The following is a 27,016-nucleotide window of genomic DNA, read 5'->3' as shown; positions in this document are numbered from 1 at the left end:
ATTTGCCATACTGAACAGCAAGGAATAATTAATTTTCACCATCCATGTACCGTACAAATATGAAGTTAAAATAGAATTTTCACTGATGGTTAACACTGTAGATTCCATGTTATGATTAATTCCAAGAACACAAGAACACTGCATCTTCAGTGGGAAGTGTACTTCTCAGTTGTAAAAACATCCTCAGAGACTTTTCAGTTTGTCTTTACCTTGCTCTTTTTGACTGCAAAGTGCAAAAGATTCCCGAACAAATTGCCTGCACATTGGGCACTGCTGAAAATACTTAACACAGCCATCACACAAGCACGTGTGTCTACATGGCAAGAGCACCCAGTTCACAGTCCCATTCTGGCAAACCACGCAGTCCTTGCTATTCTCTTCTGGAGGCTCCACTTCACTTTCAGATAGCCCAGCCTTTTCCAGCAAACTTTGGTCTGTGTTTTTTTCCTCTGGAGAGGAACTGCTGGAGGGAGTGGAATTATTATTTGCCGACATGAAAAGTTGCTGAAAATCAAAGAAACAAATGTAAAGATATTACAAATGACAATTATGCTTCAAATCCGGGGGTCATAAGACGTGCTAAAAATTTATGAGCTAGCAAATCCAATAACAAATAATAGCTAACTTCTATGACAACTAACTGAAAAATATTATCTCTTTATAGATAGTCATTCTTTGAAACTCTGCAAACAAAAAAGACAGAGGATAAAGACTAGAGGGTACAACTTACCTTAAGATCATGAAATTGACCTTGAGCCAGGAGTAAATATTGATATAATATTCTACAGGAGAGTTTATAAGTCTTATCAGGAATATGAATTACTGACACCATAGAAATCTAAGATAAAAATTGAACAACAGTCAGTACATACCTCCTTACATTATTTCACAGATATGTGAAAAATACTTCTCAAATAAAAATAAGAGGTTGATAAATTAGAAAACTTACAATAAGTTCCTTAAATCACAGTCACAAAAGAGGACCCAGTTACATATTTTTGCCAGAATTATTTTATTTATACTCAAATTTACAAATTCAATGTCATCTCAACAAAAATAGCAATTAGTTTTTATACAGCTGTATAAATTGACTAAAATTTTCATATGGAAAAATAAAACATAAGAACAGCTAGGAAAGGGGCTTCCCTGGTGGCGCAGTGGTTAAGAATCCTCCTGCTAATGTGGGGGACACGGGTTCGAGCCCTGGTCCAGGAAGATCCCACATGCCACAGAGCAGCTAAGCCCGTGCGCCACAACTACTGAGCCCACGAGCCACAACTACTGAGCCTGTGCTCTAGAGCCCACGAGCCACAACTACTGAGCCCGCACACCACAACTACTGCAGCCCACGTGCCTAGAGACTGTGCTATGCAACGAGAAGCCACTGCAATGAGAAGCCCACGCACCACAATGAAGAGTAGCCCCCGCTCGTTTCAACTAGAGAAAACCCACGTGCAGCAACGAAGACCCGATGCAGCCAAAAATGAATAAATAAAATAAATTAATTTAAAAAAAAGAATAGCTAGGGAAATATTGAAAAGAAAGCTATGAGAGGGACTAAGCTCAGTCAGATATTAAAGCATACTACAAAGCCTCTAAAATTAAAACAGTGTGGTACTGGCACATGAATAGACAGATGGATGGAACAGAATAAACAGTCCAGAAACAGACATAACTATATATACAAATATGACAAAGGTAGCATCTCAAATCACTAAACAAAGAGAGCCTTCTTAATAATAAAAAGTATTGGGGCAACTGGATAGCTGTTTGGAAAAATATAAAATTAGATGCATTCCGGGCTTCCCTGCTGGCGCAGCGGTTGAGAATCTGCCTGCCAATGCAGGGGACATGGGTTCGAGCCCTGGTCTGGGACGATCCCACATGCCGCGGAGCAACTAGGCCCGTGAGCCACAATTACTGAGCCTGCGCGTCTGGAGCCTGTGCTCTGCAACAAGAGAGACCACGATAGCGAGAGGCCCGCGCACCGCGATGAAGAGTGGCCCCCGCTCGCCGCAACTAGAGAAAGCCCTCGTACAGAAACGAAGACCCAACACAGCCAAAAATAAATAAATAAATAAAATTTAAAAAAAGAACTTAAAAAAAAAAAAATTAGATGCATTCCTCATTCCATACATAAGAATAAACTCCAAAAGCATAAGAGATCTAATTGTGAAAAATAAAACTATACAAGTACTAGGGAAAACATGTGAATTTCTTTTTAGTTTTAGTGTAGAAAAAGACTTTCAAACCATGACCCAAACCCAGAGGCAGATAAATTTGACAAACCTAACTACATAAAAATGTAAAATTTGCATGACAAAAAGCACTATAAGTAAAGCCAAAAGACATATGACAAGCTGAAATATATATTCACAATGTATATCACAGACTAGGGGTTAATATCTCTAATTTATAAAGAACTTTTAAAAATTGAAGAAAAAGCAAATAAAAATCCTATAGAGAAAAGGGCAAAAGACATGAACAGATAATATACAAAAAGATAAAAACATGGTCCTTAGCCATATTAAAAGATGTTCAATTTCACTCACAATATGATAAATGCAAATTAAAACTTGACTGAGATATAATTTCTTTCCCATCAGGTTAACAAAAATTGAAAAGCTTGTCAGTACACTCTAAGGATTTATTAATTTGGCAGTGGCTTCAGAGGCTTTTAATACTAAACCAAAACGACAGGATTGGTAAAAGATAGTAATGTTATCACCTACTACTAACAATCCTGCCATTTAATTTAACATTAAAAGCCTCTGAAGCTACTATCATGCTAGTTATGAATATATATATAGTTGTAGATTTACATTTGATATGGAAAAGATGTTTAAAACATACTATTAAATGAAAGCAGATCCCAAAATAGTATGGACAATTTGATCCTATTTTTGTTTCAAAATTACATACATAAAGGTCTAGAAAGATACAAATATTCACAGTGGTTATCTTTGGATGATAGAATACAGGTGATTTTCCTTTTTTCCCTTTTGGCTTATCTAGATTTTCTACTTATATTTCCTGCCACAAACATGTATCATTTGAGTAGTACAGAAAACAAATATAGTATAATTTAGTAAAAATGAAAAAAAAATTTAACTCAAGATCTTGCAGTGACAATCCCTACTTTCCTTATCTACCTAAAATAACAAACTGGTTCCTAACTACACAATCTGAATGTAATTTATTACTGTTACAATAGGAGTGAGAGAGTTAAAAGATTTCTTTTTTAGATTTAGAATTTCTGACCCCAGATAAAATACTGAAAAACCAAATGCCCAATTTGCTTTTAAAATTAAGAACAGAGAACATTCATACAAAATATACTAATATGCTTTAGTGCCAATGTTAGGCCCCATCTGAGAGATAAGAGAGCGAGAAGCAAGGATTAACAGGAAAAAAAGAAGGGAACCTACTGATAAGAACAGAAGATACAGAGAAGGACCCAGGCAGGGAGGTGTATACAAAGGACCTGAGAACCAGGTACTTTGTCTGCCCTGTGGGAATAAGCCTCCCCCAACCACAGCTGGGCCAGTAGACTTCATTCCAGTTGCATCAGGGACCTGAGAGCAAATCTTTCCCTGTTTAGAATGCCACTGAACTGTACACTGAAAAGTGGTTAAAATGGTCAACTTTATGTATTTTACACCCCCCAACACCAAACACACACACACACACACACATACACACACACACTCTCACACTCCTTCTCTGTTTAGACTGAGGAGGAAAGTTAGAAAATAAGGAAGAGTCTGAGTACTCAAGTTGACAAAGAGCACCAGCAGCGAGAGGGAAAGGAACCACAGGGGAAGCTGACAGGAAGGTGACAGATCTGACCCTTTCTGTTTCGAATGAAAGGAAAGAAGTAGGGGAGCTTAGAAGAGATGGGGGACACAGTGGTGAGAGAAGGGCTATCTTGCCCAGGTAGGCAGAGTGAAGGACAGAAAGGCTGGACATATCAAACACCAACTTAATAGGTCTTATTTATCTTCAGCTGAAAAGAGTGGGAGGGCCAAAGGGAGGGAGAGGGGAGACAGCCAGAAGAGCTCTCCTATGGACTATTCAGGAGCTTGGCTGTGAGGCTCTATGTGGCTCACTAACATTGCTTGGTATGACTTTTTTTTTCACTTATCAAATTTACTGAGCACCTATTGTGTTTCAGGCACTCTGTTAGGTTCTGGAAATACACTGCTGTTAGTATGACTTTTATTTGGAAAAAACAAACTGATTTCAGCTCAATGGAACTTCAATTTGATAAAATTAACCCTGCTCCCCAAAAAACTACAGAGGCATAACTTATTGAGCAGGGTCTAGATCTTGCAATCAGGGTGTGCACCTTCCAAAGCTCAATGTGTGCTGGTTTTGGTGAGATACTCCTGTTAAAAACAAAGCATACTGCCACAGGACTACAAAGGCTCAGAATCAAGCCCTGGTTCCATCTCTTATTTCCTGAATGCCTGGGAGTTTTCTTTAGTCTCTTTCAGTGTTTATAAGACAGATGCCCTAACACACAAAGTTGTTGGAAGGAATAAATATGTTAATGGTAGCGAATGTACTTTGTATATTACAAAGTGTCATAAAAATGTTACCATATCTTTATTCATCAACATATCTATTTCATGCACTTCAGAAAAGTAGTAAATTGTGTATAAAGCCATTCTTATCATGATAGGATTTCACCAAAAGTTTATTTCACGTACAAGCTTCTACCATACTTATAGGAATGTCAGGCTCAGGGCCTTTTAGATCTCTAACATGCTTTTATCTTCCTAATTGGGATAAACTACCAGACTAAAGAAATAATTAGCACACAATGAGAAAAGGAGATTACAATAATTACTGAAAATATAGGGGCCAAACACATATAAGATGTAGGTGCAGCAGGGGCTATGATAGAAACAAGATGACTGCAAGCATGCAAAGAAAAGAGTGGATACTGTCTTAAAATCAAGCCCTTCAGATCATTACAATGCTTATTTATTCAGTGCTAAAAATGCTAGGAATAAACATGCTTCCTAACAGACCTTTTTCTATGTGGCAAAAATGACAGAATATAGGATGATGAAATTAATGTAATTCAACTCTATCTTTCATTTTCTAAATAAAATCATATTCTTGCAATCCATATGGAAAAAAACAAGTCATGCTCTGAAGGAGCATTACACATATAAAACGCATACAGGTGTACTTCCCATGTATTCATTTTCCAAAAAAAAAATGTGTCCAGGCCAAATGTATATCCTCAGAAATTAAAATAAACCTTTTTCTATTTCACCAAATAATTAAGACCCATCATCCAAAGCACTTAAAAGTAATGTTTCCAGAATTTTAAAATTACTTACAATATCATAAATTTCTCGGTTATCTTCATCAGCTAGGGTCAACAGCGCTACCAATGGATAGCGAGATCTGGGCACTGTACCAAAGTCTTCAATTTTAGTATCTTTTGGTAATTGGCAATATAATTCTTCTTTGCTGTCCTTTTTAATACTTTTTGAAGATGTAAAGATAAATTGCCACTATAAGCAAAAATACAACAATATACCAAAGGGGATAAATAATAACTTAGCAACACTATTTTATCCATAAAAAGTCTAATGTCTAAAATTTTCATGTGCTAAAGGATATATCAGATAAAAGGATACAAATACTGCTCTTGATAGAGATATTCACTATACAGAGCATCTTCTAATGCTTGAGGAGTGCTTATTCGGAAGCAATAAAAGTGCTTTTGCAGAGCTTCATATAATTTTTGAACACTGCACCCCCAGTAGCAAGTAAGGAGGCTATCTTCAAGGCAATCTGTTGTCAAAGTTATGCCAGCTGTGGAAAACAAACGAGACAAAGAGAAGAAAATTACCTAATGCTATTTCTACTACTATTATACATAGCCAGTAACAAAAGCTTCCTTTTGGATGCTGGCCAGGCTGACGGCAGTTAAAGGAACTCATTAAAGGATATGTGCCTATAAATGAAGGAAATGGTCTCTAAAACAAAAGATATAAAAACTTCAATGTCTACACAATTTTGAAGCGCTGTCAGTAAACTCTAATTTACATTATTTTATATTTATTCTTGGAAGTTATAAAGATTTTTTTTTGATGACTTCAAGACTCTTCCCACATAAATTTAAAAAACTGAAATACAGTTCACTATTGATAACCTACCACTCTAACAGTGTATATAATCCTAACTACAAGAAGTAATAGAGCTGTCTCTAAAAGTGGATGCATACAACCCATGCGGTCCAGAAGATGATCAGTGGAGTAGGAAAAATATTAAAAAGAAACTGAGCCTTACTAACATTAACATACTCATAGACAACACTGATATACTCTTGTCACACAGTTAATGTCCCATGTAATATGCAAAATATCCTAAGGAAAGAGTGGAGATTCCAAAACATGGAGGGTTTAATAGTGATGCCCTCATTCATTTGTTCGCTTTCAGCATAATAAAATATATTACAATTTAAGTAAACCTGATTAAGTGGATATATAAGTTATAAGTGGACATCCAAATTATCTTATATAGTTTTGCCTATTTACCTAACACTTACATAGGACTTACTATGTGCCACCTATATGATTTTTTCCCTGGCTCATTGCAGTTGTAGCAATATTAAGTTCAAGGGCAGCAGCATCCAACGTCTCATACTGCTGGCAGTGCAAGCTGCAACATCTAGTGCTCAGTGGCCATGGCGTACTTACCAGAGCAAAAGGGCATGGTTTTGGTCATTGTTCCTGGCTGAACAGCCTTGGTCTCTGATTCTTGCTCTCCAAACCTACTGGCAACTCTGTAAGCTACTCAATGTCCTTGGAGTGATTTCTGTTGTTTGCAAATAGGAATTTTTATTGATACATTATGTATTTTTTAAAAGGTGATCAAGAGTATGAGTTGGAAGGAGATACACAAACACAAGCAGATGCTCTACAGCAGGGGTCCCCAACCCCGGGCTGCGGACCGGTACCGGTCCACCGTAGCCTGTTAGGAACCAGGCCGCACAGCCGGAGATGAGCAGCAGGCGAGAGACAGAAGCTTCATCTGCCGCTCCCCATCGCTCGCATTACCGCCTGAACCATCCCCCCTGACCCCCGCTTCCGTGGAAAAACTGTCTTCCATGAAACAGGTACCTGGTGCCAAAAAGGTTGGGGACCGCTGCTCTATAGGACACCAAAAATTGAGCTTTTCACTTTTCTTCTCACTATTCAGTAGTATGTACACAGAGTCTCAGATTCCGAACATGTACAGCAGCAGCAACATAGAGCAATTTCTAATCACTGTTAAGCAAAAATCTTAATTGGCAGGAATTTCACATAGGTAATTGGAACAGAATTTGATTTCAAATTTTTAAATAGTGCCCAACATCAGGTATTAATTCAAGAATGGAAAATTCATTAGCTATTTTTCTTGATTAACTATTGAATAGCTGAAGAAGAACACTCTATTAATACAAATTTTATACATATATGTGTATGTATACATATATATTAAAATCACACAGGGCTTCCCTGGTGGCGCAGTGGTTGAGAATCTGCCTGCTAATGCAGGGGACACGGGTTCGAGCCCTGGTCTGGGAAGATCCCACATGCCGCGGAGTGGCTGGGCCCGTGAGCCACAACTACTGAGCCTGCGCCTCTGGAGCTTGTGCTCCTCAACGGGAGAGGCCGCGACAGTGAGAGGCCCGTGCACCGCGATGAAGAGTGGCCCCCGCTCGTCGCAGCTGGAGAAAGCCCTCATACAGAAACGAAGACCCAGCACAGCCAAAAATAAATAAATAAATAAATTAAAAATGCATTAAAAAAAAAAAATCACACATACTTTCCTCTATGTCACTAAAGAACCACAAAACATGAGGCAAGGAAAAAAAGTTGGAAGTAGATAGGACAGGAAAAAATATAAAAGGCATATAAAAAAAAGTAGAAAAAGAAAAAAAAGGAACCCAGAAAATGATTTAGTATTATTGTATTACTTGGAAAAATGGAAAAAAATGTGAAAAGATGTATGTTTAGAGCACTAGTTATATCAAAATGCTGGAACCCACCCAAATATCTATCAATAAGGGATTAAACGAATAAAATATGGAATACTTTATTTTTTTTTAACATCTTTATTGGAGAATAACTGCTTTACAATGGTGTGTTAGTTTCTGCTTTATAACAAAGTGAATCAGCTATACATATACATATATCCTCCCTCTTGCGTCTCCCTCCCACCCTCCCTATCCCACCCCTCTAGGCGGTCACAAAGCACTGGGCTGATCTCCCTGTGCTATGCGGCTGCTTCCCACTAGCTATCTACTTTACATTTGGTAGTGTATATCTGTCCATGCCACTCTCTCACTTCGTCCCAGCTTACCCTTCCCCCTCCCTGTGTCCTCAAGTCCATTCTCTATGTCTGCTTCTTTATTCCTGTCCTGCTCCTAGGTTCTTCAGAACCATTTTTTTTTTTAGATTCCGTATATATGTGTTAGCATATGGTATTTGTTTTTCTCTTTCTGACTTACTTCACTCTGTATGACAGTCTCTAGGTCCATCTACCTCACTACAAATAACTCAATTTCATTTCTTTTTATGGCTAATATTCCATTGTATATATGTACCACATCTTCTTTATCCATTCATCCGTCGATGGACACTTAGGTTGCTTCCATGTCCTGGCTACTGTAAATAGTGCTGCAGTGAACATTGTGGTACACGACTCTTTTTGAATTATGGTTTTCTCAGGGTATATGCCCAGTAGTGGGATTGCTTCGTCGTATGGTAGTTCTATTTTCAGTTTTTTAAGGAACCTCCGTACTGTTCTCCATAGTGGCTGTATCAATTTACATTCCCACCAACAGTGCAAGAGGGTTCTCTTTTCTCCACACCCTCTCCAGCATTTACTGTTTGTAGATTTTTTGATGATGGCCATTCTGGAATACTTTATAATGAAGTACTGTAACTCTTAAAAAAGAATTGAGCCATATCAAAATATCTGCATGTACTATCGTGGAACAATCTTCAGAATATATTGTTAAATGAAAAAAGCAAGGTGGAGGGAAGTATATATAGTATGTTACTGTTTATCTCACAGGAGAGAATATCTATATATATGGGTTTACTTACACTAAAAAAAGAACAATGGAAGGATAAACGTTAAAAAAAATAAAAAAACTCAACTTACAGAACATAGAAACCTACCCAGTGTGTTTGCTTTGTAAAAAGAATCAGAGTTCCAGGGATTCAGAGCTGCATACAAGACTTGTGTACAGACTTTGTACATCTGACTACAATAGGGAGTGTCAGAGTCTACTCACCACTGGATATTACTCATACTTTAACATAATATGTCTCTGAAATTAATAAGTTAACAAAAAGAACTACAGAATCTATAAAATTCTACTCCCTACAATCTTTCATGAACTTTTCCATTAATAGACTGACAAGAGAACGTCTCCCTTTAGTTCTTCCCACTTCTTTGCAAATAGAATTCCCATTCTTACATTTTCTTAATCTTCTATAATTCAGTGTGAACACAATGGCATCTTAGATCTCTATTGATCTAACAGGTCAATAACAGATCATTAACAAAACTGGGACACAGCCATAAACCAGAAAATTCAGAAGCCAAATTAAGCGAGACAGCATGGATGTGATTTCTCTCAACCTGCCCTTATGTGCCTAGCTGTAACAGCCAAGTAAAGCACAGCACAAGAGATAGCCTTGCAAAAAACTGCAAAAAAAAAGGACTACAGTCAAATGAGTTGAGCCATTAAAACAGGAGAAACCCCAGGGCAGAAAAGCCACAAACCTTGAAGAAGCAGTCCTGAGAAAGAAGAACTATATACAAGGAGATCATGCATGAGGATAATAAAACCGGAGGGAGTACTGGGAGCTGAAAATTTTAGGTTGTAGGGAAGAGAGGTTCACAAATTCCTCCAAAAATGCTATGTGTGTCATCTTGCACAAGGCAGCTGTTTACAAAAGGACAGCAGAATTCCTGAACCACCACGGTTCTGCACATTTTAATCAGGAATGTTTTCTAAACAAGTTAGTTTTCTCTGTCCTATCTTGAAATTTGTTCTTCCTAAGTGCAAAATGTCAGAATGAACCCCTTATCCACCACTGGGGGAAAAAAAGGTCCTTAGTTCCCTTTAAGTCAATTCAACTCAACTAATATATCCTGAGTACTTACTTTTTTTTTTTAATAAATTTATTTATTTTATTTATTTATTTGGCTGTGTGGGATGTTCATTGCTGTGCACAGGCTTTCTCTAGTTGCGGTGAGTGGGGGCTAGTCTTCATTGTGGTGTGCGGGCTACTCACTGCGGTGGCTTCTCTTGTTGCAGAGCATGGGCTCCAGGCGCGCGGGCTTCAGTAGTTGTGGCACATGGGCTCAGTAGTTGTGGCTCGCGGGCTCTAGAGCACAGGCTCAGTAGTTGTGGCGCACGGGCTTAGTTGCTCCGCACCATGTTAGATCTTCCCAGACCAGGGCTCGAACCCGTGTCCCCAGCATTGGCAGGCAGATTCTTTTTTTTTTTTTCTTTTTGTTGTTTTGTTTTTTGTTTTTGTTTTTCAGCAGCTTTATTATGATGTGCTTATAGTGATTTTCTTTGTATTTATTCTGCTTGGGGTTTGTAGTGTTTCTTGAGTCTGTGGCATTAGATCCTTTATTTGTTTTGGAAAATTCTTGGTTATTGTATTGTAAAGTATTACTGTTACAACATTCTCTCTCAGCTTTCCTTCTGGAACTAATGGGGGGTGTGTGTGTGTGTGTGTGTGTGTGTGTGTGTGTGTGTGTGTGTGTAATGCTCTTTTTTATCATTATTCCTGAAGTATAGTTCTTCAGAAATCCCTAACAAAAATCATCTGATACTTGTCAAATTCTCTATTCTTTGGAAGAATGGGACTCAGAATTTTGGTTCCATCTGTCCTAAGAAATTTCAAAAGCTCTGTTTAACTTCTCAGCCTCTCAGCTACTGTTTTCTGCTCAGCTTCTCAGTCTCTTAATTACTCAATTATAGACAAAGAAAAATACCAAATGTCAGGCTAATGGCAGGTGGACTCTTTACCACTGAGCCAACAGGGAAGTCCCTGAGTACTTACTTTTAATGTCATTAAAGCTTCTACCCTGGAGACATGGAAGCATCATAAACCCACATACATTAAATAACAACAAAGCAATCCCAACAACTCATGCCTAGTAAACAGAGCTAAACAACTAAGATTAAAACTGATTCTCTGCTTTATTTTCAAGTAAATCAGGTCTCCAGATGTTCACCCTTCCTCCTCTATGTGCCAGGCATCTTAGGTACAGCAGTGAAAATAAAGACTTGCATTTTTAAACTACCTATCTACACATCAAATGAAATAACCTTTTACAATCTCACAATTATTGCTCAGAATATTATTTCAATGTTATGGTTAGACACCTTTAATGACAGCCACCATTCCACAGTTTAAACAAATGAATTTTATTCTACTGAGGACAATTCCCAGCAAAACGTTCTTCTTATTTCCCCATAGAAGATAGATAAAGAATGACATGCACTGCAAAACTACAATGAGGTACCACCTCACACCAGTCAGAATGGCCATCATTAAAAAGTCTACAAATAACAAATGCTAGAGAGGGTGTGGAGAAAAGGGAATCCTCTTACACTGTTGATGGGAATGTAAGTTGCTGCAAGCACCATGGAAAACAGTATGGAGGTTCCTCAGAAAACTAAAAACAGAATTACCATATGATCTAGCAATCCCACTTCTGGGCATATATCCAGACAAACCTATAATTCAAAAAGATACATGCACCCTTATGTTCACAGCAGCACTATTCACAATAGCTAAGACACGGAAACAACCTAAATGTCCATCAACAGATGAATGGATAAAGAAGATGTACATATATACAATGGAATACTACTCAGCCATAGAAAAGAACGAAATAATGCCATTTGCAGCAACATGGATGGACCTAGAGATTATGATACTAAGTGAAGTAAGTCAGAAAGAGAAAGACAAATACCATATGATATCACTTATATGTGGAATCTAAAATACGACACAAATGAACCTATCTATGAAACAGAAACAGAATCACGGACATAGAGAACAGACTGGTGATTGCCAAGGGAGAGGGGGTTGGGGGAGGGATGGAGTGGGAGGTTGCGGTTAGCAGATGTAAGCTTTTATACATAGAATGGATAAACCTACTGTGTAGCACAGAGAACTATATTCAATATCCTATGATAAACCATAATGGAAAAAAATATTTTAAAAAATGTATATATATGTGTAACTGAATCACCTTGCTGTACAGCAGTAATTAATACAACATGGTAAATCAACTATATTTCAATTAAAAAAAGAGGGACTTCCATGGTGGCGTAGTGGTTAAGAATCCGCCTGCCAATGCAGGGGACACGGGTTCAATCCCTGGTCTGGGAAGATCCCACATGCCGCGGAGCAACTAAGCCACAAGCCACAACTACTGAGCCCGCGTGCTGCAACTACTGAAGCCCTCACGCTTAGAGCCCATGCTCCGCAACAAGAGAAGCCACCACAATGAGAAGCCCGCGCACCACAACAAAGAGTAGCCCCCGCTCGCCGCAACTAGAGAAAGCCCGCGCGTAGCAACGAAGACCCAATGCAGCCAAAAATAAATAAATAAAATAAACAAATTTTTTAAAAAAGAATGATATGCATTAGTATTTGAAAAATTAAAATACTTCAGTAAGCATGCTACAAGTCTGCACACTTAAAATTTTTTTCACGTACTTCAGTAATGCTACTGTTAGCATCTAGTGTGTTGGACATAGCAGAGAGGTCTTCTACTTACTGGGTATCTTTTCATTTGCTTCTAACATTTACAGGGTGGGCTCTATTTGAGACTTTTTCTGCATGAAAGACAGACTGATGGATTTCCTCACACATTCTAGCTCACAAGTGTCCTGTATTTGTTTGCTCATGATGTAACAGTTCTTCTTTTTCAGTGTTTCCAGGCTTGTGGAACTGTGCTGCAGGAAGGACAGCTTTGTGCTGGTGGATTTTTTTTATTGGCAGTCCTGCTCAAGAGCCAGATGTGACATTATAGCAGGTCTAAGTACGTGTCCATAGAGGTTAGCGATCAGGAAACCACCACAGTTCTGCACATATTAATCAGGCATGTTTTCTAAACAAGTTAGTTTTCTCTGTCCTATCTTGAAATTTGTTATTTCTAAGTGCAAAATGTCAGAATGAACCCCTTATCTACCATGAGGGGGAAAAGAGGTCCTTAGTTCCCTTTAAGTCATAGGGTAATCATACAATATTTATAGGTAAGGAATAAGAAAAAGAAATTTTGTACTTTTTCAATGTAAATCAAGATTTACTTAAGGTTGGACTTCCCTGGTGGCACAGTGGTTAAGAATCCGCCTGCCAATGCAGGGGACACGGGTTCAAGCCCTGGTCTGGGAAGATCCCGTATGCCGCGGAGCAACTAAGCCTGTGTGCCACAACTACTGAGCCTGTGCTCTAGAGCTCGCGAGCCACAACTACTGAGCCCGTGTGCCACAACTCTGAAGCCTGCGCGCCTAGAGCCCATGCTCCGCAGCAAGAGAAGCCACAGCAATGAGAAGCCCGCGCACCATAACGAAGAGTAGCCCCCGCTCACTGCAACTAGAGAAGGCCCCCTCACAGCAATGAAGACCCAATGCAGCCAAAAATAAAAAACAAATAAATAAATTAATTAATTAAAAAAAAGATTTACTTAAGGTTGATAATCCCAATTGACTATGTACACTGATGACAACTGATTCTAGAAGTTAGAGGCTGGAAGATGACTAGACAAGAAGGTCACAGGGGCCAAGGGAGAGGATGTCAAGAAGGAAGGCCTGGCCAACTCTGCTAAACACTGCAGAGAGAGCGCTAACTCAGGCCAGAAATGCGTCCCCTGGATTTTACGACTGCGGGGGACCAGAAGTGGGGGCTGAAGTGGTAATTAGTGACCTTGGAGAAGGCCATCTCAGTACAGGGATACAGGCAAAAATCAGACTGCAATCATCTGAGGCGTAAAAGGGAACGAGCTAAGAGGAGAAGGCAAACACAAACCACTTTTAAGAAGCCTGGCTGCGAAGGGAGGAAGAGAAAGAGGACAGTGGCTAGAATAAGATGACAAGTTGAAGAAGTTTGGGGTTGTTTGTTTATAAGGTACCAGAAATGTGAGCAACTGTGAAAAACGATAGGGTCTTAGCCCAGAAATCCTTGTAGAGCTACAGAACTGTGTGGAGAACTGCCTACTCTATATCTCTACTTAACTGTCACAGAAGCATTTCAAAGTCCACAATTTCAAAACTGAATTCATTACCTTTCTTCCAAAACCTGTTGTTCCTCCTGCACTCCTTACCTTGGCAATAGGATCTGTCTATGGAGGACCCACGCAAAGAACTTGAATTTTCCTTGATTCTTCTCTCTTACCTGTCCCACCCTATGTTTTATACATAACAAACTACTTATTGTTTCTCTAATGTATTATTCTGTTTATAACTCATCGCTGTGCTCGTGCTTCTCTCTCTACCTAGAATTTCTCCCAATCCCAAAAGATAAACACCTACTTATCACAAAACTCTACTCACCAAATAAAAAGCGGGGGGGGGGGGGGGGGTGGGGGGGAGAAAAATAAGACAGAGAGAGACACACACACAGCACGTTCCTCTTTATGAAGCTTTTCCTGTATATGCTTCCCCAAACTTAACCCTTTTCCTTCTTTCTTTTACTCCAGTGGTTCCTAGATAATCTTGCAGACAATTTATTTCCCCAAGTACAGAAATAAATAACCACCATTTATTATTACCATTTAATATCAAAATACCATAATTTCAGATGAAAAGATGGCTGTTCTTCAGAAGGGTAGCAACCTTACATTAGCTATACTTATACTACACTGCCTTACTTTTCTCACTGCACTGAAGAACCATGAAAATGGCAGTGTCCTAACAGACTTCTTATTAACACCTGTGATACTTTATTTTTTCTCATACAAATGCCTCTATTTACTAGTTGATAAGCTCCTTAGGAGCAAGGTTTGTGAATTATTAGTCTTTGTATCTCTGGTACGTAGCATAGCTCCTGGAACAGAATAGGGGCTCAATAAATGTTTGTTAAGTCTGAGGAAGAGAAAGCAGTAAAGAAAGAAAATTAAAGGGCTAAGAAAGGGGCATAGAAAGAGAGAAAAATCTTTGGAAAATAGCCACCAACTTGTAATTGAAGCTGAAGATGGATTGGTGATATCTAAGCCAAAAGGATTCTTGACTTGTCTCATTTGCTTTTTGAAAACTCTTGTGTTGAACTGGGTCTCTTCCGAATTTCTCAGAATTACTGGAACATCCCAACCAAACCTGAAGAAAGGTAAAAATAAAGTAAGACATAATTTTAATAAATATTGAAACTTTATGTGTAAAGAATGTTGTGCTTTATTAGTTATTCCTTTTAACATAAGTATCAGAAAAATAGATTCAGTTACTCAAAATTTTACATTATATTGCAGAATTAATCCAAAATTAAGAGATATTAGAGGTCCCATAGAATTGCAATATATTGTTTGGCTGGCTGAATCAACATACTCTTGAAAACAAAGAGTTCTACTGTTAATTATTGTTGATTACAAAGGAGTGCCATGATTACAGATAAAATGTACCTAATACAGTAGCAAAAAGATAGAATTACTGAATTTTTTAAATGAAATGAAAAGCAAATACATATTTAATGTGCAGACTATTTGATATTATTTATGGGACAAGAGAACTTTTAAACACCAAATATAGCCCTTCATTAATATAACATATTCTCTACTTTTAAATTTCATGTAAAAATGTGATAATGAACAGACTTAGAGGGAAAATGGAAGGGATAAACTCAATTCCTTATAAAAGTAGAAAGCAGCTGAGTTTACTCGGTTTAAACAAAACAACTTAAAATGAAAACACATTAGTTAAACCAGGGGACTTTAGGTTAAGATAGCACAGTTAGATTCATACTTTAATGCACTCTTTTCTCGCCACACACTTAGCAGTGATAGACGAAAAAAAAATAAAAAGAGAAATCAGAAGGACCGCACTGAAGTGAGTAAACAAACAGCAGGTGTGTTTAAACAAAGCAATAGTACTGCTCAGCAATGAGAAGGAGTAAATTATTACCACAACCACATGGCTAAATCTCAAAAACAACATACTGTGCAAAAGAAGCCTTACATAAAAGAGTACATGCTCTATGACTCCACAATAGGAAATTCTAGAGCAAGCAAAACTAATTTATGGTAGAAATAAAATACAGAACAATGGTTCTTCTAGGGGTGCAGGAGTATGGACTGACTGGGAAAGGGCACAAAGAAACTTTCTCTGGTGATGGTAATGTTCTTACCTTGACTGAGGTTTGAGTTGTACAGATGATGTGTTGGTAACACTTAAGATTTGTACATTTCACTGTATATAACTCTTACTTCCAAAGAAAAAAAAATAACTACAAAGAAAAACAAATATTCAACTCTAGCTAAAAATATGCAATGCTTTAGTACTTATGGATGAAGAGTATAACTTACTTTGAAGTAATCAAGAAATTAACATGGATTGATGGGTAGATAGAGGAATGGATGGATGGACAGATATGTAACAAAGACATTATAGTGAAATGTTGATTGTAGAACTTAAGTGATGGGCATATGTGTGTTCACTATGTAATTCTTTTAAGTTTTCTGTGTGTTTGAAAATTTTAATAATAAATTGTAATAAAAAAGAGACAGCTGGGTTAAAAGACAAATCTTTATGGATCTGAAAAGGAAAAGAAATACAAAGTAATGAGTAAGGCTGATGCCATGGTTTGATGGGTTCTGAGTCTGGCAGCAGGCAGTGGCAACTAAGCCTTCACACAGTAAGAGGTCTTACAGGTTGTCCACTCAAGACAAGGGCCAGAGCCAGGTTCACAACTTGAATCCAGGAGCTGGGTTAGGCTTATATCAATATGGGACAGAACTTTCATTATAAGACCTACTCCCTGATGAGGGGGTCTAGAAATCTGGTTAAACAGCAAGGATGAGGACAAAGGAGGGGGGCAGGGGACTTCCACTAAAATTTAGGTTGCAAACTAAAATTTCAAAACACATGAATAAATCTAATGCCAAGAGAAAGCCAGTAAAATTAACAAATAAAATAAAATTTCACTCTAAATGATTTTAATTTTATAGAACAGTTGGATAAGGCTGTTCTGTTCCTGCTTTAAAAAGCTAAAAAGCAAGCCTCTAACAGATCAAAGCATTCCAGCTAAGTTAAATGAATCCCAAAACAAAGTTCAGGAATATTTGTATGAATACAAAAACATCCAGCACCCAATAAGGTAAAATTCACAATGTTTAGCATCCAATAAAAAAATTAACAGGCATGCAAAGAAGCAGGAAAATATAACCCATAATGAGCAGAGAAATGGTACAGATACTAGAATTAGTAGATAAGGATACCAAAATAATTTTTATAACTATATTCCACATGTCAAGAAAATAAGTAAAGATCAAGCATATAATATAGAGACATGGACGATATAAAAAAGACCCCGATCTATTTCTAAAGATGAAAAATACAATGTTTTGGGTGAAAAATACACTGGATGGGATTAGCAGCAGGTTAGATATTACAGAACAAAAGATTAGTAAATTTGAAGACACAGCAGCAGAAAGTATCCAATATGAAACACAAAGGAAAAAAAGGCTGAACAAAAAAACAAAACATCAGTGAGCTGAGGGACAAGTTCAAGCAGTCTAACATACATGTGACTGAAGTCTGCAGCGGAGGGGAAGAGACAATACAAGAAAATTACAATACCACTCAGGAACATAAATGTAAAAATTCTTAACAAAATTTTGGCAAATTAAGTCCAACAGTATATAAAAATATGTCGAGACCCAGCAAAGTTTATCTCGGGAATGCAAGGCTGGCTTAACATTACATTAAAAATGTAATGTAATTCACCATATTAACAAACTAAAAAAGAAAAACCATACAATCTTCTCAATACATGCAGAAAAAGTGCTTGCTAAAATCCAACGTCTAGTCCTGATAAAAACTGTTGGCAAACTAGGAATGTAAAAAAAGAACTTACTCAACCTGATAAAAGGAGGCAATAAAAAAAAAAAAGTATAGCTAACATCATACTTAATTAAAAACTGCTTTCTTCCTAAAGTCAGAAACAAGATACTTAACAGCCATGTATCCTTAAGCAATCACTCAACCTCTATGTAACTGTTTCCCCACCTGTAAATGTCTATAACAGGGCTTGGCACTATGTAAGTGCCTACAATGATAACGTTGATGATGGAGTGGACTTAGGGGTTGGCAGAGAGAAAACACAAATCCAGTAACTTCTCCTCTTTGATTCTCAGAATCAATTACCCCACAGCTTTTGTCTCCACTGTTCACCATTGCCCCAGTGCCCTTTAGAGGTCAAGTCAGGCATACGGAGTGGCAGGACACAAGATATAACCTTCCTGTTACAGCCATAACACCTTCCCTTTCTTTCCTTCGTCCCTTGGAGTGAAAAAAAGCAAAGAAAAAAACACCACTCTATGCATACTCCTCATTATATTCCCTGGCCCTTTCCTCATTATTTAATTCTCCCACCCTTTTCTTTCTTTACCCATACTGCCTTACTCTTTATACCCACAGTACCAGCAGTAAAAGCTAGAAGTTAGATCTCATGGTGTTCATTTCTACTGTAGGTTCAAGTACTGTATTTCAGGTACATTATAATATTGTACCTAAAAATTTCAATTAAAGAATCCTTTAAGGCAGGGGTCCCCAACCCCTGGTACTGGTCAGAGGCCTGTTAGGAACTGGGTCACACAGCAGGAGGTGAGCCGCGGGTGAGCGAAAGAAGCTTCATATGCTGCTCCCCATCGCTCACATTACCACCTGAGCCATCACCCCACCCCTCCCTGTCCGTGGAAAAATTGTCTTCCACAAAACCCGTCCCTGGTGCCAAAAAGGTTGGGGACTGCTGCTTTGAGGTATAGAAGCCAGAAACCACAAAAGGCAAGGCTTTGGGGAAATATCTGGAAGCAGCCCATTGTGAGCATAAAATTCCTTTGTAAAATGCTTTTTATACTCCATAATGTATTTGGTTTTAATATAAAAATATTATTTCTCCAAATCCTTACATAAAATCAATATTGTAGGAGGATATACCATATCTGCTCTGTGGCTTTGGATACACCTCAGAGTGAAACAAATAATTTGACATGTGCAGTGCTGCTTCTCTTTAAGCGTGCTTATCCAACACTGCTTGGCCCAGCATTACATCAACAGCTGGCAAAGCACATCTGTTATTAAAAGAAATTCCTCTCTCTCGATTTTTAATTTCTCTGCCTCATGCTTAATCTTGGGTCTACATTTTCTAATATCCTAAGGTCCTCGATTTAACATCTTTTAAAATCGTTGTTATGAATCTTGCTCAATCTTTGGCCTTTTTGTATTATATAACCTTTTTACTGTGAAGGATAACATACATATAAAAAAGTACACAAAGTACTTTTCTGAATAACAAAATAATTGTTATTCAGGTTAAGAACCAAAATAATACCCTCAGAAAGTCTCCTTGTGTCACCTCCCATGTACTACCCCTTCCTTCTCTATCTTGATTTCAATTACTATAATTTAGTTTACCTGCTTTTGAACTTTCATATAAGTGGAAGCATGTTGTGTATACTTTTATTTCCTATTTTATCACATTATGTTGAAGATTCATTCTTGTATCTGTACTTAAAGCATTTTTGTGGCTGTATAGTATTCTATTGTACAAACATGCCATAATCTGCTTACTCATTCTATTCTTAATGGACATTTAAGTTGTCCTCACATCTTGGCCATTATGAATAATGCTTATATGAACATTTTCATAAGAGGCTCTCAACGCACATACATGTACATGCATTTCTGTTAGCAATGGAATTTCTCGGCCATAAGGTCTGTGCTTCTTCAACTTTGGTGGATAATCTTAACAACTGCTCTATGTGGTAGTATCAATTTACACTCCACCAGCAATGAATGAGGGTTCCCCTTGCTCCATATCCTTGTCAAAGCATTATTAGCCATCCTGGCAGGTGTGTGGTGGCACTGCATTGTGGTTCTAATTTCCATTTTCCTGAATGCTAATGAGGTTGAGCACGTTTTATGTTTATTGCTGCTTGGATATCCTCTTTTGTGAAAGCCCTTTGAAATCCTTTCCCTGTTTTTCTACTGGTCTGTCTTTATTTTTCGTATTTATAGAAAATTCTTTATATGTTCTGAATACAAGCCCTTTATTGGATATATGTTCAGTTCTTCTACACCTTGCCTTTTCACGTACATAATAGTATGGGGTTTTGTTTGTTTGTTTGTTTGTTTACATAAATGGAGAATGCTTTTTGTGTGTGTGATTTATTTTTGGCTGTGTTGGGTCTTCGTTGCAGTGCGTGGGCTTCTCATTGTGGTGGCTTCTCTTTATTTCGGAGCACGGGCTCTAGGCACACGGGCTTCAGTAGTTGTGGCACGAGGGCTCAGTAGTTGTGGCTCGCAGGCTCTACAGCACAGGCTCAGTAGTTGTGGCGCACGGGCTTAGTTGCTCCGAGGCATGTGGGATCTTCCCAGACCAGGGCTCGAACCCAGGTCCCCTGCACTGGCAGGCAGATTCTTAACCACTGCGCCACCAGGGAGGTCCCATAATGGTATCTTTTGATGAACAGGGTTCTTAATTTTAACACACAAGTTATTAACCTTTTCCTTTAAGGTTAATGTTTTTGCTCTTTGGCTTTTCATTACTGCCTTATGTGAATTATGGCCTAACACTGCTACACTTCTGAATTACCATCTCAGACATTTTTGTATTCTTGTCCTCTTAGAGTAGTCAGCCAAGCATGGCTAGTGCAGCCAGCACTCAGTCAGGGCTCTGGGTCCTTATTTGACTTTGCTAGCCTTGTTCCCTTGATAGCCTCATGCTTTGAAGGGAAAACAGGGTGTGAGGGGGATAGAGTTCACTGTGTAGCAGAGTGACATCATAGCCTGACCACACCTCTTGTCCTAAACATCATGCTTAATGTAGTCTAAGATCATGTCAGCTGACATACTGATGACTCACGTTGAGCTTTCAGCCTAGAATAACCCTAAACCTTTTCACATATCTGACCCATCGTGAACTTGCTCTTTTGCACAAAATCCTTTTTTGCACAAAAAAACTTTCACAGTTTAAATGTATTTCATGTGGACCAATATTTCTATCTTTAATGTATTACTCAAAAGCCAATATGCAGAAATGATTTGGAATAAGGTTAAATGCTAGAGACTGTCTAAAGAGCAATCCATAATTGGTGCTGCCAAATGATTCTATAAAATGTTAGTAAGTAGACTCTGTGATGAGCTTCTGGCCACCATCCTACATCTGGCCTTTTTCACATTTTTAGTCAAAAGCATGAATAAAGACACTGATGCCCTGTGTATCGGATCATGGCTGATATGACATTAGAAGAAACAGTAAAATAGAAAATTGAGCAATTTTCTTTTCAATCAAATTCCATTTTTATCTTTTTCTACTCAAAGTCATTTTGGCAACTGTTAGCAATAGAATACCAACTAAATAAACATTTCTTAACAGTATTACTTTCTCTTTTATATAAACTCAGCCTCCCACCCCTTTCTTTTCCATTAAGAGAATTTTCCATTCTCTTTACTGTTAAAATTTCATACTTAATCCTCCTGGAATTTTCTATAATTCTGTTTTTTTCCCATTTCTAAAGTGTTTGTTGCACTTGTTCATACTGCTTAAACTTCCAGCACAGCAGTAACCTGGGGACTTCCAATTCTGTCCACACTTTTTCATATTGTCTGTACACTGTCTTACCCTGCACACACTTCCTAAGCTTCCACCCAGCAGCTGAATCAGAAGAACTGACCTCCTTTCCTTGTTGGAGTCTCACCGAGTCCCTCCTGAAAAAAATTTACTTTGAGGCTAAAGTGTCAAGCTCAGCAGTAAACAACTTTTATCACCCCTTCAGCCTTGAGTTCTAAAGCCAATTAGAAAACACACAGGCAGCTGTTAATCTGGGCAGGGGTGGGGATGGGGGGGAAGCTTCTCTCCTGTGCAATCTCCCCAAGTTGGCCTCACTTGGCTAGTTGGATACTGAGACTGGATCAGGATATAAAAAACATTCTTGGGGGAATCCTTGGTAGAGGAGGAGGGTTGTTTCTGCGCAAACTGATGTGCTAACAGACTTCGAGTAAATTACTCAATCTCTAAAATTCTGTGCCTTTAATTGTAAAAAGAAGGGTTAGAATAAGTTATCTTAAGGCCCTATTAAGGTTTGAAATGCCATTTCTAAGAGCTTTGTGTTTTCTTCTAGATTGTTCCAAGAAATTTCTTGCCAATAGAAGGGTCATATATTTTGTACCCTAAGCAAATACAAAATAACGTTATATTCTTTCCCGAAGAAGGAATCTGTACCTCATCACACACACACAACCTACTGCATTCGACAAGTAAGATGAGAAATAGTCAAGGTCAGTGTATCAGGAAGGGTTGGCAGGAGACAGCTATTTCGACACAAAGATTTTAATATAAAGAACTATTAGAGTACTGGAGGACTGAAAAGGCAAGAAGGGGACACTGAGGTACCCTAGCAAGAAGCAGTTATCCCTCCGAAGGCTAAGGAAACAAAAGGGAGAGTGGGGATTATTACAGTTTAGAAGCTGGGAGAAGGAATCCCCCAGAGCTGGACCCAGACTTTTCCAGTAGGAGTGCTGGCCAGCTGGTGCTCATATTTCTGAAGGAGTGCAACAAGGCTGTTTCTAGGTATGAGGAAAAACTGTAAACTAAAATAAACTGCTGCTACTCAGGCCAACTGTCACTGCCAGGGTGATGCCAGTGCTGCAGGAATGTAGACCAGCAAAAGGAAGCAAACGGTTAACAGGAAGTCCAACCTTATTAAATATAGAGCACCTCTGAGTCCAAGTTTCAGTCAACCAAGTATGAGTTAACACTTTAGAGTCAGAAATTTTTTGAGAATACACCCAGATAAATAAATGTAATCCGCTCTATTGTTAAATTCTATCCTCCTTGGCCTAACCTACTCACACTCCATTCTCACACATGCTACCCAAATTCGCAATGATATAAATTAGCAAACTTTTGTAATTCTTTTAGCGGCTAGGCTATTTCCGACTAGGTCAGATTTTTGTCCCTGTCCTGAGGAACATGAAGAGATCTGGGCCTCGTGGCAAAAGGTAATAGAGGTAGGTCTTAAGTATAAACACCCTTTGCAAAGCAACTGCCCTGGGAGAGGTCATAACAGAATCTTCAAGCAAGAGAAGGCTAGTTTTCTCAGACACGGAAAGCGGGCTGCTTCCACCAAGAAGGAAAGCTCAGAATGACTGGGGTTTCAAGATTCTCAGCTCTGTCCATTTAGATGTTGCCATTCCTAGTTTCAGGGGCTACTCTTTTCTAGTCAGTGTCCTAAACGAGACATTGACAAGGCTATGTAATTCTAACACCAGCACACATAAAACTGTGTTCAAGTTTTAGCTTTGTGGCTATATGAAGTAAAGTGCTATAAAACCATAAAAACTCTTGATTCTCTAAGACTTGATCTGAGAGTTTAAAGACATGAGCTTGTCATTTCCTTTCTGTAAGTGTTAAGGCGCTTGGTCCCCCAAGGCACGCACTTCAGAAATCGTTTAACCACAATCACACAAAGGTAGCACATTGATTGATTATGAGGCCAACACATGCCATGGATTACTAGAATCTTATTTCCCATTGGCAAGTAGCTGAAGAAATGACCAAACGCAAATCCCATCTTTGAAGGTCCCCCCCACCAACCCAGGATCCCTTTCTGAGTAACGATTTCTTATATATCAGTCCAGTCAAGAGACCAAAACCACACCAGTATTTTAACAGATAATTTAATGTAAAAATATTGCTAACCAGATGTTGAAGAACTGCAAAGGCAAAAAGGGGACACTGAGCATCAAAGAAGTAGTAACAGTGGGAAGCAACTATCACATCTAGGACAAGGAACAGAGCAAAGAGGATTGCTACAGCTTAGAAATTTGGAGGAAAGACCCCCATGCACGTGGGACTCAGATCTGAGGAAGGGATATTGAAATCTTTGAGGGGGTACAATGAGGCTGGTTCTAAGAGAGTGGAAAACTATAAACTGCGACCAACTGTTCATGCCAGGGTGAGGCACCATCACTATGGTGAGGCAGAGGAGGACAAGAATCAAACAGGAAGCAGCGAGTCCTTTTGCCCTCCTCTAGCCTTCCACTCCCCTTCCCCTATAGGCAAAGCCTCATTGAGGCAGCAAGCTAGTAAAGAAGAAACGTGGTTTAGAGGTTCTGCCCCAGATTCACAAAGCAGAGTATATAAGGGTGGTATGAAGCCTAGAGATGATAGCTTAATAATCTGCAGTCCAGAGGAAGCAGAGAGTAGCTGCAGAGTCAGGTTCACTGATCATTTGAAACTATTAAAGGATGTATATGGCATTTTGGTCTCCTTTCTGCACAGTGCCTGGTAAAGAGCAAGAGCTTAATAAATGTGAGCTATTAGAGCTCACAGAAACCATCACACAGTTAAACAGAGATACCATACTTCCAGCTGCATGATTCTCTGCTATTGCCACTGGGATTCCAACACCAGGTGCTCCTGTTCTTTCTCCATTCCCACACACAGTGCAAGTGGACAGGGGAAAAGTGGAAAGAAACGCAGAGCAGTACCGAGGTAAGAACCATGACAGAGAAAACAGATGACCAACTGAAATTATATTTGGGGAGGTTAAAAAAAATGACAAGCATAGTGAAAAAGCATAGTGGATTAATGGGTTTACCTTCTGCCTAGAGAACTATTAGATAGTTGATTTGATGAGATCTAGATGGTTTTCATTGTTTCTACTCAATGAATCTGTAGCCGTGGCTTAGGGCAGCAAATAAACACTAGTAAAAAGGTTATCTAGATGGGCAAAGCTAACCCAGATGGAGAGAATGGGTGGGTTAGGCTCAAGATAACTGGTTAGGCCCAAATCAGGATGGAAGTGAGTGGCACTTACATGGTCTTGTGTCCTCAGCAGTGCTTAGTTCAGACTTTTGAAAGTTCTACAATTACCTGGGTTTCCACCCTTGTAAAAGTCATACTTAAATGGAGTGTTTAGATAATCATTAAGTTTTCAAACCAAGCCAAATTTGGCAGAGCCAGGATTTGAGCCTAAGTCTGTCTGGCCCCAAAGTCTGTCTCTTAACCACCACAAACATGAGGTTCCTAACTACCCTTCACCCACAGATGCCACCATCATTATCAATATGGTCTTCACTCATTTTCCTCTTACCAGTACTAAAGACGGACATCTGAAATACCTAATTAGTTGAATTAGGCCAACTGAAAATTAATTTTAAAATAATTAGGCCTATTGAAAATTAAAATTTAAGGATATAATGTAATTATCAACTAGTTACTTATTTTCCTTAATGGAGGAAAATTAACACTCTTGAAGACAATAACACTAACATTATAGTCAATAAAAATCCTGTGTTAAGACAGCTTTTCTCATTTAGGCAACATCTTCCTAACTCCAATTACAAACTTTCTTGAAATGAACAATAGCAAGAAAGTCTGATGGGTCAAGAATAACAAATTGTGTAAAACTGGTCTTATTCTTCCCCCACCAACCAACAAGGAATTTTATGATCTACTGCTGATAGGGTGGAAAGCAGTGTAAAAACATTAAAACTTTACTTAGTTCCTAAAGATGGCATATTTTCAGAAATTGACCAGGGCTTTCTTTAACCTAATCACCTATATGTACTCAAGGGTATTTTTAAACTCATTTTACACAGCCTGCTCTATTCGCTAGCATGTCTTCTCTGACTCTCTGCTCATGTATTCTCTGAAATGCTTTCTATTCTCTACTATACACCTTTAACTCCATTTATTTTTCAAAATACTCATTCTTCAAAATCCAGCCTATGTCTCTCTCCTCAATGGATGGGGCCTGTAAGATGGTTTCAAATAGCTGTATTTTTAAGGCTTCCCTAAACATGATACAATGGTATCTCCTCAAGAGAGAAATTTTAGAATTTCTGAGCTAGAATTGCTCAGGGATGTGCTAATAGTCTACTCTCCTTGTCTCCAATAGGTAAAGTGCCCTTACCCCTTAGTGTAACTAATCTCTAAGGTATCTTCCAGCTCTAAAATTATGTCTTTATGGTTCTATCGATCTAAATATTCCTTCAAAAGGTGTGAAATATGTGTAGAAACCATTAAATTCTCAAACGGTAACAGAGTTCAGTCAGTTATAACTTACACTGGAAGATCTGAGGTCAAGTGCTCAGTTCAGGTCAGAACAACAACGATCAGCTCGGTTTACTGTCCACGTCTGTGGACTGTACCGCGGATGACGGGTTCACTCCGGGCACACAGTAGGCCCCAATTCCGGACAGAAGCCTGTTGTACAACCTCTCTATCCTAACACCAAGACCTGGCCCTTACTGGTTGCTTTATCGTCTAGAAACAAAGCTGGGTGAAATACCTCAATCCGGCACCACCCCCAGATGCGCGCAGCGACGGGGACCGGACGATGATGCGGAGCAGTGATGCAGGTGTGGTGTCCACCTTGTTTTCCTCCCGGAGCCAGTCGGAGTCCTGGGCACCGGCTCTCCGACAGCCCCAGGTGCCCCAATCCAGCAGCCACCCAGCTCCTCTGCCCCCTGTTGCCCGCCGCGACCCCACTCCCTGGCTGTTCGCCCCGTCGTCCCTTGCCCCTGGCCCTGGGGCACTTACCATCCCAACACCAGGCCGGTGGTCACGATGAAGCAGGTAAAGACCACCGCGATGTAGAAAAGCGGCGAGTACTCGTAGAGCGTTACTAGAAACACCGCAGCCATCAGGGTCTCCTAAGCTGAGCCGGGCTCCAGCCGCCGAGCCCAGTCTAGCCCAGCCGGGCCCTCTCGGCCAGGGTAAAATCCACTACGGTGCCCCGGAGCGGA

At 39.0% G+C, this 27,016-nt stretch overlaps 1 protein-coding gene across 2 annotated transcripts; it reads right to left on the bottom strand.

Annotated features, from left to right (window-relative positions):
• On the bottom strand, positions 1 to 27,016 carry CGRRF1 (cell growth regulator with ring finger domain 1). Of its 2 annotated transcripts, XM_061182582.1 has the most exons (6): positions 26,811 to 27,016; positions 15,228 to 15,367; positions 5,658 to 5,835; positions 5,355 to 5,502; positions 731 to 838; positions 1 to 504 (listed from the first exon to the last, which is right to left on the bottom strand). In XM_061182582.1, the coding sequence occupies exons 1-6, from the start codon at positions 26,912 to 26,914 to the stop codon at positions 184 to 186; spliced, it is 999 nt and encodes a 332-aa protein (XP_061038565.1). In that variant the 5' UTR covers positions 26,915 to 27,016; the 3' UTR covers positions 1 to 183. The 2 variants fall into 2 exon arrangements, with proteins under 2 accessions (XP_061038565.1, XP_061038566.1); XM_061182583.1 differs by lacking the exon at positions 731 to 838.

This window comes from Eubalaena glacialis, chromosome 2 (assembly GCF_028564815.1).
Source record: "Eubalaena glacialis isolate mEubGla1 chromosome 2, mEubGla1.1.hap2.+ XY, whole genome shotgun sequence".
NCBI lineage: Eukaryota > Metazoa > Chordata > Mammalia > Artiodactyla > Balaenidae > Eubalaena > Eubalaena glacialis.
This window is presented reverse-complemented; position numbering and strand designations above follow the sequence as displayed.

Coding starts and splice junctions, on each gene's coding strand:
- CGRRF1 (XM_061182582.1), bottom strand. CDS start 26,914: ATGGCTGCGGTGTTTCTAGTAACGCTCTACGAGTACTCGCCGCTTTTC. Junction 15,368..26,810: donor ACCGGCCTGGTGTTGGGATG/GTAAGTGCCCCA, acceptor ACCTTTCTTCAG/GTTTGGTTGGGATGTTCCAG. Junction 5,836..15,227: donor ATCTTCAGCTTCAATTACAA/GTTGGTGGCTAT, acceptor TGTTTTCCACAG/CTGGCATAACTTTGACAACA.